The 13,313-nt window shown below is 39.8% G+C and overlaps 1 protein-coding gene across 1 annotated transcript in view; it reads right to left on the bottom strand.

Moving 5' to 3' along the window:
- Nucleotides 1–13,313, bottom strand: part of ATP10A (ATPase phospholipid transporting 10A (putative)) — a 110,082-nt gene that overhangs the window by 21,665 nt on the left and 75,104 nt on the right. Inside the window, exons 8-10 of the mRNA XM_059839447.1 lie at nt 5,904–6,121; nt 4,250–4,444; nt 2,277–2,838 (exon numbers count right to left, since the gene is read on the bottom strand). Coding sequence (XP_059695430.1) covers nt 2,277–2,838; nt 4,250–4,444; nt 5,904–6,121 — 975 coding nt within the window. The remainder of the gene's footprint in view (nt 1–2,276; nt 2,839–4,249; nt 4,445–5,903; nt 6,122–13,313) is intronic.

The following is a 13,313-nucleotide window of genomic DNA, read 5'->3' as shown; positions in this document are numbered from 1 at the left end:
TATACTTTTCTGTAAGACACAAGGAAGCTAAAGCGTAATTCTGCTTCTGATTTCAGGCCGCTTCTCTCATCATATTCCAAAATACTTATTCTTCCAAACAGGAATCTTTGTTTCATGCCATGTGATGTTTGAGCTGGGAGATTACAGACATGGTGCTGCCTTGGTCCTTCAGTCTAAGGGCAGAAGTCTCAAGATACACTTGCTTGACTAGTGTACAGTTCACATGTCCCTGAAGCACTAAGAGAGCAAAGACCAAGTTGTGGGATTAGCTGTCGTGTCCATTCACTTTTTAGTCATTTCCTTAAAATGATAAATGACTGAATTCTTGTAGCGTAACATCTCCTCTCCCACACATGTTCCACCATCACCAGTGAACTAGATAAAACCAATGACAGATCCCACAATACAGTTAAAAGCCACAGCATAAATCTTTTTAGGCTCCCTCAACATCCATTGACACTAGGATACTTCAGGCAGAGACAGCAAATTCAGTTCCAGGCGTGAAAGATACTCAAGAGAAATGTCAAATGCTTTACAGACGGATCTGCTGAAACATACAGAATTACTGAAGCCAGCAGGGGCTTAAGAGGACTAGAAAAAACAAGGGGAACTGCTTATGGTGTTCTAGTAGCTGCACTTTAAATTGCTTGCAAAAGCAAAGCACACCAGAACACATAGTTCAATTTGGGCTAAAGAAACCCCAAACAACCAAAAAACCAAATCAAAACAAAAAACTTCCCGCACAATTTCAGAACCACTTTCAATTTACTTTCCTGTAATGATGGTGGAATCTGTATTTGCCCAGCTACCGATGCTGCTCATTCCCACAGTGACCTTCAGGAACTCTGCTTCTTCTCTGGCATCTATCACCTTTGATAATGTCACCATTTTTTAATTTTCGAACTGGCCTTACTGTTTTTACCTAGGTGGGTCCTAGACCTGCCTGAAATTTCCCTGAAAATTCCTTAATCCATTGAGTCTACTGCGAATGGACATTTCAGCTTTGTACACAGTCTGTTATATGGTGGCAAAAAATTTAAGACATGGCATAAAATATTTTTTATTTTCTAAATGTTCAGTTCTCACTCTGAAAAACTCATTTCCAATCATTATCTTCTTGGTATTAGAAATTTTCAGTGCTAAAAATTCTCTATTAGTAGTTTGGAAGGAAAGAAGTTTCCATAGATGCTCTACACGTGGCTTCTGTGATATCAGATCTTTGCTAGAAAATTATTCATGAATACTTTGTTGTTAGTTAAGGACAAGTTGTTCTTAATTTTTTTGGCTCAGCTTTGATTTAAATGGCTGAAACCAGAAAACTAATGCCAACATTTTTTCTGTGTTTCGTTAAACTAAAATTACACAGTGTAAGCCTTTCACAATTGTTTACTCCAGCTAATGTCAAAATAACCACAAAGTCAATGCTTTAGGGAAACATGGGAAGTACCTTTAGCACTTTGGGGCTCTGTCCATTCATATTGGGGTAATCTTTAAACACTGCATGAAATTCAGTGTTGAAAATACAGTAAATTAGATGCAAACTGATTAACGCAAACTGAAACCCATGAGTTTCCTGTCACTTCTGAAAACTTACAGGATTCTTCTTGAAACCAACTGATTTCAGTTAGCTATTTAAAGTTGTCTCTGCTTCCTTGGGTGCTGAAGAATTCTCCATGCTTTAGGGAAATTCCATGTTCACAGCTACATGTCTGTTGCTTGCTAGTCAATTATGTATTTGAAGCAAAGATTTCTTGTCTGAACAGCATCTCTATGTCTTTTGCTACAACCTTTCTGTCTTGATGGCTGATTGATTCACAGTGCCCTTTAGCATTATAGTTAAACATGAAGAAATGTGCTTCTTAATGCAACATATTTCAGCAAAAGGATGTAAGGACTTACAAATGAAACAAAGGGAAGCAGCAATAAAAAGTACTTCAGTTTCAAATAAAACATTCAACTGTCCAAGCACTGCCAGGCAGGTTTTTCCAAATGAAGGTAAATTGCTTTGGCTAAATTGTAAGAAATTCCTTTAAAATAAAGCTTGCAAGTAGAAGATCTTCTACAGAAATTATCTTCACTCATTCTTGTGAGGTAAGGAGTAATTTGTTACAGAAAATTTGCAATAATTACAAAGTATTATAAAAGAAGGGTAATGGCTGCCATTTTACAAAATTAAAAGCATGCAAATCTACTTGCTAGACAAGGCAGTAAGATATTATGAGATCTTCAGCAATTAACAGCCTCCCAACCCCCCCGAAGGTAAGTAAGAGGCGTACCTGAAGAGCAGGGGAGAAGAAGATCCATAACAACTGAATCTGCTCCTTTAGTGTAAACATTTATTTCATCTGTGAGAGGATGCCTGACCACTACTGACATCCTCTTCCTGACGGAATCAAAGCCCAGCGTATGTAATACTTCAAAGCTTAAGGTTCCCAGGTGAGGTAGCTCCACTGATACCTGGTCAGACAGCCTTCCAACCAGAGAACAGTTATATGCCCTTGCTGCATAGACGAGAGCAGCTTCATCTGGACTCTCTGCTTCATAACGGAGTTCTCCTTCCTCAAGTGCACCCCCCACAGCTGTCCTGCCCTGCTGGGAGCTGTAGCCATTGTTATTCATCTGTGCAGAGTATGCCAGCTTCTCTTCCAGTTTTAATAAAGTGCTATCCGTAGATGTAGATGAAAGCGTGCTTAGACCAAATCTGTGCATTGATTTGCTTGTAGCTAGACTAGAGGAACTGCTGCTGTTAGATCCAGAGGTCAAGCGACTTGGAGTGAATCTTCGTATGAAGTCTTCAATGGTTTTTACTGGAGATTTTAGTTCAAACCGGTCTCTAACCTTGAGATGAAGAAAACCCACCAATGAACAAACGCCAAAGAAAAGCTGTACAAGAATTCTGACGCTGATAGTCAGTCTAAGCATCTCCAACTAAAGATGAAAATTTCTTTGAGGGTAAAAAGTAATGGTATTTGTATTTTGAGAAAGGAAAGTAAATGGACATCACTGACTTAACAACAACCAAAAAACTCACTAGAACTTCAGAGTTGTACCTGTGTATGAAAGCACATATGTTTGTATTAAAACAGTTTTTTCTTCTTTCACCTCTTCAGATATGACTAAGGGATAGCCTATCAATGTTGCACCATCACCATCAGCAGTGCATACTAGAAGCCACCATTAGTATGAACTTGTCATCCTTCATGCATATTCAGTGAAGGTAGTGATAAAAAAGTTAATGTAGTATTTTTCTACTGAGAAGGGTGGTATCTCATAGAAGTTAAGTTTAATGAGAATATGACAATGTTGAAAATATTCTCAAAAGACACGTGTTGCGACAAGTAATTTCCTCTGTCGCTTTCAGCATTGAAGCATTTTGCTTCAGACTTACCATTCATCTCAGTTCACACAAACCTGTTCTAAAGATACGGTAGCATTACTAGTAATAGCATATTCATAGTAATATATATTATATTATTGTATAACAGTGTAGCATTCCTGAAACAGCTGAACTGAGCATTCTCCAAATGTTTCCTTGGCACAAAACCACATCATTTTGCAGACTAGTTCACTTTTTATTCCAATCTGGAACAGAAGCAAAGTGCAGAATTTTCTCCAGAATGGAAATTCCAGCTGCTGGCGAGCTTTAATATTACATTCCATTATAGTTTTGTCTTACAGATCATCTTGGGAATGCATTCTTGAAATTCTCATTCATCAATTACACTAGTTAAAGGCCAATTCAAGCACTAACGATCATTATTTCTCATAATAAGCTTAAGATGCATCTTTTACATAATTTGAAAGTTTTAAATGATGTTTTTCAAGTGTATTTCTCTTTTTAAACTTTTAAAAAATGTCTCACCCTTTTTCTTAATTCAGTCCACATATATGAAATATTTATTCACTGACAGCTTATATCCCTTTCTGGTAAGTTTTGCACATTTACAAATTAGCTTCCACACATGCTTACATATTTATGCTTATTAAATGAATAAATTACAAGAAATCCGGAGCGTTTCAGAGGTATCTTGAAATTGTCAATGAAAGAACATCTTGTCATGGAGGCAAGCGAAATAGCTGACACACTCCATTCAGCCAATGCATTATTAAACTCACTCAGTTCTACAATCCATCACAATTCTAGCTCTTTCTCACTAGAACAGGAGGTTTTCATTTCCCTAGCTTACCAGATAATTTACTATCAAAGCAAAAGAAACCTGAACTCTCTTTTCCTTTTTCTTTAACTTACCTTCTGTCGGGGCTGATTAGGTGCAGTAACCACGACTGTGTTACATATAGTCAAAGCTATGAAGAAGTCAAAAACGTCACATAGTTCTGGACTCAGATGGGATAACGGCTGCTCGTGGCTCCTCATGACCTCCAGATGCTTTGCACATTCATTCACCTTTTCTAACAACCTGGGGTCAGGTGTGATGTCCTTCTCCTAGTAACAAATACCAGCAATTAATAGCTGTGCTTCTACATATCCAAAGCAGGGTCAATATCAAGAGGTGTGGGGTGGTCTTACACCACAGAGTAGAGGTGTAGAGAACTGTAACACACCCATTCTAGACAATAAACAGTTAACAATGAGCCTACTGGTAGAAATGATGTGAAATATTTATAGCAGGAATATTTATCTACTTTGGAGGTAGTGGAAAGGAAGAGAGTTACATCCTAACTTTCCTCCCTCTTTCCTGTTTAATTCAAGACATTTATTATTTAATACTAAAGTATGGTACACTGCAGAGACCAGAGGTGTGGAAAAAATAGACAGCAATGACATTTAAAGTTTGGCTTTACATCAGCACAAGAAAATGAAACCATCTTCAATTGTTTCTTAGAGATCAACCATCCACTCATTTGAAGTTAATTTATGAGGGTTTTTTACACTGAAACATTAAGCCCTTTCAAGTCTATTTCATCAGTATTTTCCACTTATTTAATATAATTCTTTTCAGAGCAAACTCCAGTATTTTGTAACACAGAGGGAGGCAAGGATACAAAAGATTAAAAGATAAACTGATCTAAGCCTCTTTTCTCAGTAGAATTTTATCTCTTGATGCTCAGCAGCTGATGAATACGAACAACCAAAGAACTCCATGTATAAAATCTGCAGCTTGGAATTTTATCAAAAGACCTTACTCTTTCTTGAGTGAAATCAAGAAATTCCACCAGTGCAAACAGCATCTTTCTTTGTCTATATTTGTAATTTGCTTTAAGGGTGAATTTTTGTCAACACTGCAACAATGCAAAACCCCATAATAGACACAACTTGGCTCCTCTCTCCTCTTATTACCATTTAGCTGATGTAAAACTTACACAGAGTCACAACAGTATAATATAAACCAAATGAAGTTGTAAGGACATAAAGTCACCAGCATTTTGAAATGTAAAGATGTTTAGTTTTTAAAATACAACACATGCGGTCGACTGATAACTACTGAAACACACTAAAAACTATGCTATGGTGTATGTCAACAGTGTCTAAGAATTGTAATACATGGTGTCCCACCCCAGGACTTGATAGTTTTAAAATCCTGTGACAAAAGAGAAGAAAATTTGCATATGCAGAACAATTCAAGTCCTTGACCCAATGCTATTCTCAGCTTCTGTAGATAAAAGGAAGACATATTTTCTTTCCAAACTCAAATTATAACTCAAACCAACGTTTCAGATTGTCTTTACCCTCAGCTTGTCTGCACAGACAAGGCATTTAGATAAGATCTATGCCAACACTTCATTGTTGTGGTACAAACAGCTGTGACTACAGAAGTAAAAACACCAAGATGAAATCTACAAAGAGTCACACAATGTGCTATGGATTTCTTTACCTTTTCCTTTCCAAGACATGGCTCTACTACAAGATACAGGACACTGTGCATTTAGTTCTCATGACTTACCATTGGGCTACTGAATGCAGTGTGCTTCGAGAGTATGCTTGCTCTTTTTGCTTCAGCTCTGCTCCCCGTGCGCCGGTGGGTTTTGGTGCTCTGGCTCCTGTGCATCACTTTGATGCTCTGATGGCTGCAGATACTGTCCCGCTGGGACAGAGTTCCTCCTTTTGGGGCTGCCTCTTCTTCTTCTGAATCAGGTTCTTGGTACATTGCTAAGCGTTTGGCTACCGGTAAAAAAAAAAAAAGAGGGACAAATGTTGAATATGTTAAAAGTGGCTTGTTAAAAGAGGGAGAGGGACATGGTGACTTTTTTTCAGGTGATCTGATTTTAATATTATGCTGTGCATTCTAAGTAATAATCCCCATTACCAGGAGATATAGTGTAGTCTTAATTGAATGGCAGTATCTAATGGAGGATGCAGATAACATAATTAGAAATGTAACACAATGCACTGCCTCCCTTATCATCACATGCTCTCTGAAAGGCAGTTAGACTCTGCAGTAATTCAGTGCATCCCTTAAAACTATTCTCCAGCTCTGCCTGATGAAATCAACCAAATAATTTGGTCTTCACTGGAAATCTGAGTAGGAAATAAACAATCCAGAAATTTTTCATGTCATTTCCAACACAAATTTCAAATTAAGTATTTTCCAGCCAGAATGTCACATCTACTGAGTACCAGTTACTGACACCTGAAATGTACCCAGAACAATACACCTACAGAGCACTACTGCCTTTGTTTTACACACAGATATGAGGTACAGACAGCATTAAAGCCTTGCTTAAGCTCAGGGCTATTTGCTGCAGAGTGGAGACATGAACCCAGATTCTTGACTGCTAGTCTAGTGTTAAAACCACTGTGGAGCCTGTCCCTTCTCTGCATGAAAGACAGGACAATGCAGCATGCAGTATGAAAAGCAGGGGACCCTCACCTACTGCAACACTTGTTCCTATCACCATCTGCTGCAGTGACCAATTCCTGGCTTACACAGAATCAGTTTTTCCAAATGATATATTTTAGATGATACTTCCTCAGTGAAGAATCCAACCAAGCCAATTAATGCTAGAAAACAATCCTGGCAGTTGGATAGAGAGAAATCAAAAAGGAAACAGAAAGCAGAGGTGTGAAACAGCTGTGGAATCCTGCCCCTCTAATGACAGGCTGTGCAACAGCCTGTTGTACAGGTTATATACAAAAATGTGTACAACATATTTTTTTCATTCCTAAAGACCATGAGCATTTAGTAATCTGGGTGATACATTAAGCAGGCAAATGCCACTCCAACAGGTATCTATTTATTCCTTCATTATGTATTCATTTAAAAGTTTTTTATTTTACTTTCAAAATAATCCACACCATACAGTAAAAGTTACATACTTGTGGCTCAGTTTGCTTCGGTTTTCCAGTGTAACAAATTAGATTTTCCTAATAGCAAATAATAAATCACTAGCATATAAGTTAATTATTCAAGCCTTTAACAAACAAAGAAATTATTTCAAAATACTTCCTGAGAATAATCTTGCATTATATAGGGTGAGTTTGGCACATGATCATTTTTAATGTAGCTAGCTTTGCAAACAAAGAAAAACCCACCCTCACTATCCACTGCAATTTCCAAACATGTTTTAGCTGTCAAAAAGCAGCTGGAGGAGTTGAAAGCAGACCACACACAGTACATGGTGATAGCTCTATCACTACAGTATCATGCATCAGAGTTTTTTTCCATCTCCATTAGAAACACGTATAGGCTTTATCTGAAATCCAGGAAACGGGAGTTTCTCAGTTCTAGCTGTGACTGCTCACCTGGTCACTGCTCTAACTCTGTGCCCAAGTATGCAACTCCTCCACTGCACTCTGGCTCCTCCTGGCAAAAAATTCAGACTACAGATGTAGAAAAGACCATAGCACATTTGGAGACACAAAGGACATAATGCAGTTCACTTCTGCCCCACAGCTTGAATAGCCCTGCAGCCCAGGTCCTGAGGCTGATGTAGACTAATGGTGAATGACTGGGGAGTTTCCTTCATTAGCATTACTTGGTGGGATACATGTTCCTCTGTGCCATGTGGTGGAAAAGAATTTGAGCAACATCACCTTCACTGCTGGGTAGGCAGCTGCTCCTTGAGCCACACAGCTTCCAAGAGAATAGCACAGCACTGCTGCCTTATCCTTTCCGGACCTGCCTAGTTCTCTGATTTGGGCTACAGAACCTACAGGACAGCTCAAAGAATAAGGGAGGCCACTGGTCTCCCTGGTCCTTCTGTTGCATGGTAATGAGCTGCAAGTAAATGAAGTTCATTCCACCTCCAAAGGCTGCTTCCAGCAATTTCATGCATGTGCTCTGGGCCAGTGCAGTTCTAACCTCTCCCATCACTCTTGCCCACTAATTCCCGCTTTCTTCTGCTCCGTAAGCTTCTGTGTATTTTCCCAGTGTAAACAGAGATCCCTATAGTGTGAATTTAATTCAACTGATTATAGGTTTGTCTACATCAGAAGCAGTCTACACTGAGGGCCCAAACTGAACTGCAGCACCTACTAAGCAGAGATCCAGGCCCTGGATCAAGAGGAGAGGCAGACTGTGCCAGACTGCTCACTGCTCAGGAAGGAAGCGGCGGAAGGAAATGGCGGAAGGAAGTGGCGGAAGGAAGGAAGTGGCGGAAGGAAGGAAGTGGCGGAAGGAAGGAAGGAAGTGGCAGAAGGAAGGAAGTGGCGGAAGGAAGTGGCGGAAGGAAGTGGCGGAAGGAAGTGGCGGAAGGAAGTGGCGGAAGGAAGTGGCGGAAGGAAGGAAGTGGCGGAAGGAAGTGGCGGAAGGAAGTGGCGGAAGGAAGTGGCGGAAGGAAGTGGCGGAAGGAAGGAAGGAAGGAAGGAAGTGGCGGAAGGAAGTGGCGGAAGGAAGTGGCGGAAGGAAGTGGCGGAAGGAAGTGGCGGAAGGAAGTGGCGGAAGGAAGTGGCGGAAGGAAGTGGCGGAAGGAAGGAAGGAAGGAAGGAAGGAAGGAAGGAAGGAAGGAAGGAAGGAAGGAAGGAAGGAAGGAAGGAAGGAAGGAAGTGGCGGAAGGAAATGGCGGAAGGAAGTGGCGGAAGGAAGGAAGTGGCGGAAGGAAGGAAGTGGCGGAAGGAAGGAAGGAAGTGGCAGAAGGAAGGAAGGAAGGAAGGAAGGAAGGAAGGAAGGAAGGAAGGAAGGAAGTGGCGGAAGGAAGGAAGTGGCGGAAGGAAGTGGCGGAAGGAAGTGGCGGAAGGAAGTGGCGGAAGGAAGTGGCGGAAGGAAGTGGCGGAAGGAAGGAAGGAAGGAAGGAAGGAAGGAAGGAAGGAAGGAAGGAAGTGGCGGAAGGAAGTGGCGGAAGGAAGTGGCGGAAGGAAGTGGCGGAAGGAAGTGGCGGAAGGAAGTGGCGGAAGGAAGGAAAGAAGGAAGGAAGGAAGGAAGGAAGGAAGGAAGGAAGGAAGGAAGGAAGGAAGGAAGGAAGGAAGGAAGGAAGGAAGGAAGGAAGGAAGGAAGGAAGGAAGGAAGGAAGGAAGGAAGGAAGGAAGGAAGGAAGGAAGGAAGGAAGGAAGGAAGGAAGGAAGGAAGGAAGGAAGGAGCCATGTGGCTATCACAGTATGTCAATTTAAGATGATGCCTCAAGAACCAGAATGGAGCATCACACTGAAGGGCTTTTGCCCTTCTCTCCACTGGGGAGGTACGATGGAGTGCACACCCCAGGGTGAGGCCTGTGTGAGGGCAGTGCCCAGTCAGACAGTGCAACCTCTGCCTTCATGATCTTCTGCAGGCTCCTTGCTACATGCTGCTAACCTCAGGCTGATAAAACATTGCTCAAGATGACACAGCAGCAAGGTTTTCCACAGTTTAGCAACATTTAAGATTTAAATCAATCGTAAGGAAAACATTTTTGTGGCTCATTTTCTCGAGAGCCCTCAGCAGCAAAACCAGACTTAAGAAGAGCTGGTGCCACGTATGGATATGGCTACTCTCAGGAAAAGCATAAGAAAAGTTTGGATGTGCCATAGGGATAATATTTTCACCATAGATGCTGGACATTGTTAGAATGTTAGACAGAAATCTGAGCTGCTTCTTCTCATAACAGATTACATCCTTTGACAGAGAAAGGGATGTTACAATTATTTCAGCTTTGCAAAATGTGCCACTTAGTTGGTCCAACTCCCTTCCAAGCAGAGGTTTTTTAAAAGGATACATTTTCTTTAATAATCACACCTACTTTAGGTTTCTGCTCTGAAAATATGTCTTGAGATATAAGACCTCAAAGATCTTGAACTGAATATAATTTTATTCCCTGTATAAAAACCCTATGGCTAAGCAGAGAATGCATTTCATGTACAATACACAGTTATGCCTGCAGACCATATCTCTGGATTCCTTACTGCTCTTTCTTCTTTCTTGCATTACATCTAAACATATTTTGTTTATTCAATACAGCAAAAGCTGTTTCCTAATGCAGCAGTTTATTTATTCGCATTACACTGATAGTGTGGTTCTTTTTAGTCTCTGTAATAATAGCTATCTCTTGCTCCCTATACAGGTTTTATTGTAACACATCCATTTAATTGTCCTTGCCCCTGAGAAAAAGGAGGAAAAGGGAAAGTAGGAACAAGACTAGAATCTCATTTAACCAAATCAAATGCAATTCTTTTGATACAAAGGGTGTTATTTCAGTTTATACCAAGGGAAACTTGATAGCAACAACAAAAAACAAGCCTGAGCACCTTACAACATTTTCTCAAGTGCAGTCTTACACATTATGCAGCAAAAATTAAAGAGTTTAAAGAAATAATGAAACCCGGTTCAATTGTTATGCTATGGCTAAGGTTCACGCTGCTTCAGCTGCACAGTGCGTGCCTCTCTGGGAACATGCTGTTCTCTCCACCCACTCAGCTCCCTCCAATTGAGAACCTTTTCCTGTGAACATTATAACCTGAGAGACATTGTTGTGGGATACTTTTCAGTTTCAGCACTAAAAATTGATGGCCTTGATCTTTTTTTCTATCCAGTTTCTTATTAAGGGCAAAGACACAAACAACTTTGGTAACACAGCAATGCAATTTATGAAAGTCAGATTTCACTATCCCGACTCCACTATATATTTATGACACAAAGAAGAAACAACAGTTAATACTTATTCCATTAACCTTCTTTTATCTTTCATAAGATGGCAGAAGCTATAAATAAAACTCCTGTAATAGCTGCCAAGTATAGAGAAGATAAATTCTTTATCTTCTTGAAGATCAATTCTTTTATTTTAAAAATCCTTTTCTTTAATTTCATTTTGATTTTGGTTTTTTTTTTCTGTTTTACCTTCCATGCCATATATGCTCTATGACAAGAAGTCCATTTTGCATGCTGACAGAGACACTGTTGCCACACAGCCAGATGTTCCACTAACTTGAAATGTGAGACTGGGAACCTGTTAAGAATTTCCCTTCAAGCAGCATGAAACTGCAGACCCCTCAAGCCAGAATACTTAGGCTGTCTCATTGTGTGGGCACTATTTCACGATGGAAAAATTCCATTTTGCCTCAAACCAGTCAATAAGGCTGCTACTGAACTGTCAGTAAGTAAATCTGTATGCGCAGCACTTACACCATCACAGCACCTTATTTCCTTATCATTTTATAAGTGCAAGTTTATTTCACTCTGAAGTGCACTCTGGTGTCTACATAAAGATTGAGACAAGCAGCTAGAATGCTATAAATTTGTACAAGTTGGCTAACATAATCTTAATTTACTTTGCAAGTACTTGCCCATAAGAGCAAGCCCTGACATAAGAAAGCACCAAGATTTCCCTTCCTCTAACCTTTTGACATCCCCAGGAGCTTAATAACCTTAAGTCCTATATTAAGAACCCTTTACTCAGAAACTGAGGTAATTCCTTTTTTTCTTGAGATTTTTCAGAGAAATTGTCAGTATAGGTATATGGTTAGAGAGAAGTAGTACTTGTCTCTAGGGATGAGTTATTCTGTCTTTTATAGGATTTAAAACGGGACACTCACTCCCTACGTACTGAGTTCTACATCTGCTCATACTGGCTCTCTCCTTAGTTACCAATTAGAAATTTTTAAAAAGCGGTAAAAAAGGTAAAGAGAAACTACAAAAAAACTACACAGAATGCCTGAAGCACCTAGTCCTGCTAAAGATTTGCAGCTTTCCAGGAAAGGCTAGATGGACTATCCTCATTTCTGAAGCTCATCAGATTTTAAAGGTGGCAGATGAGAAATCCCTTTGGAAGCAACCACTGCATTTTACGGAAAAGGTTTTTCAATTTCTGTATCTTAAAGAAAAAATAATTCCCTTATATGGCTGGACTATGCAGGCTATGTTCTCATGACTGCACACAAAAAGAGTGAGTAAATTCCACTACAAAACAGCCCCCGAAGTAGGAAAGATTTTTTTTTTTAACATAATGTATTTTCCTGTAAAAATTAGTTTCTAGCCAACCTTCATCAAGAAAAGCTAGACAGCAGTCAGAAACTCATTCTCTCTCAGATTTATTGATTAAGAAACTTTGTTAAACAAGAGAAAATCACTGAGGTTTTTATCATCTACCTTCACTTCCATAAACTTCTCTTATTCTTATGCTGTCTATAGATTTTTTCAGTCATTGGAAGGAAAGGGGAGGAATTCAAAGAATGCAAAATTCAGATTTTTCAGACTTGTGTGGTTGTATTCATGGAGATTCAATTTGTGTTTTGTCAACAGCTTCATACAATGGGGAGCTAAAACTAGAAAAACAGAGATCACATCCCATAGGCAAGAGGGTGATTAATGCAGCATTTGGAAAACAACTACGACAAATGTCAGGCCAAGACCATCTGGTTGTAGCTAAATCATGTAAGGACTTTCAGAAGCACAGTGGGCTTTTGGGCATCTACTGTCTCTGGGATTAGCAGGCAAACTTGGGGCATGGCCAGTTCTAAGAATTGTTAGGAGCTGTCTCCTAGCCTGAATGAAGAGCACTGACATATAGGGAAACAACACCGTTTTCTCTTTTTTTTTGGTGCTAACATTATTTTGGGCTAGAAGGTAGTCCTGATTGGAAGAATAATTCTGGGATTTAAGCAGAGTATAGTGCCAATGGGTATCTCGTAAATAGCCAAGACACTTATGAACGGGACAATCATTCTTCTACATGGAGTGGTCATATCCTGCTCCTGAATTAACACTCTGCCAGTTAAGAAGAACCTTTGGAGAAGATAATAGTCATACAGATGTGAGGTGGGAATTCTCTTTGTCTGTACAGAGAATTCTACACCACAGAGAAATAGGCATGTATTAGAGAACCATCATAGATGTCTAAAAAAAAATCTGATAAATTACATCCCACAAATGTTTTTCTCCAGTAACAGTAATCTTACCAGATTACTATCCATTCAAATATTAGCAATTAGGTAACTAGTATCCCATCCT

Source organism: Haemorhous mexicanus, chromosome 2 (assembly GCF_027477595.1).
Source record: "Haemorhous mexicanus isolate bHaeMex1 chromosome 2, bHaeMex1.pri, whole genome shotgun sequence".
Taxonomy (NCBI): Eukaryota; Metazoa; Chordata; class Aves; order Passeriformes; family Fringillidae; genus Haemorhous; species Haemorhous mexicanus.
Note: the sequence above shows the minus strand (reverse complement) of the source record. Positions and strands in the feature narration are given on the sequence as shown.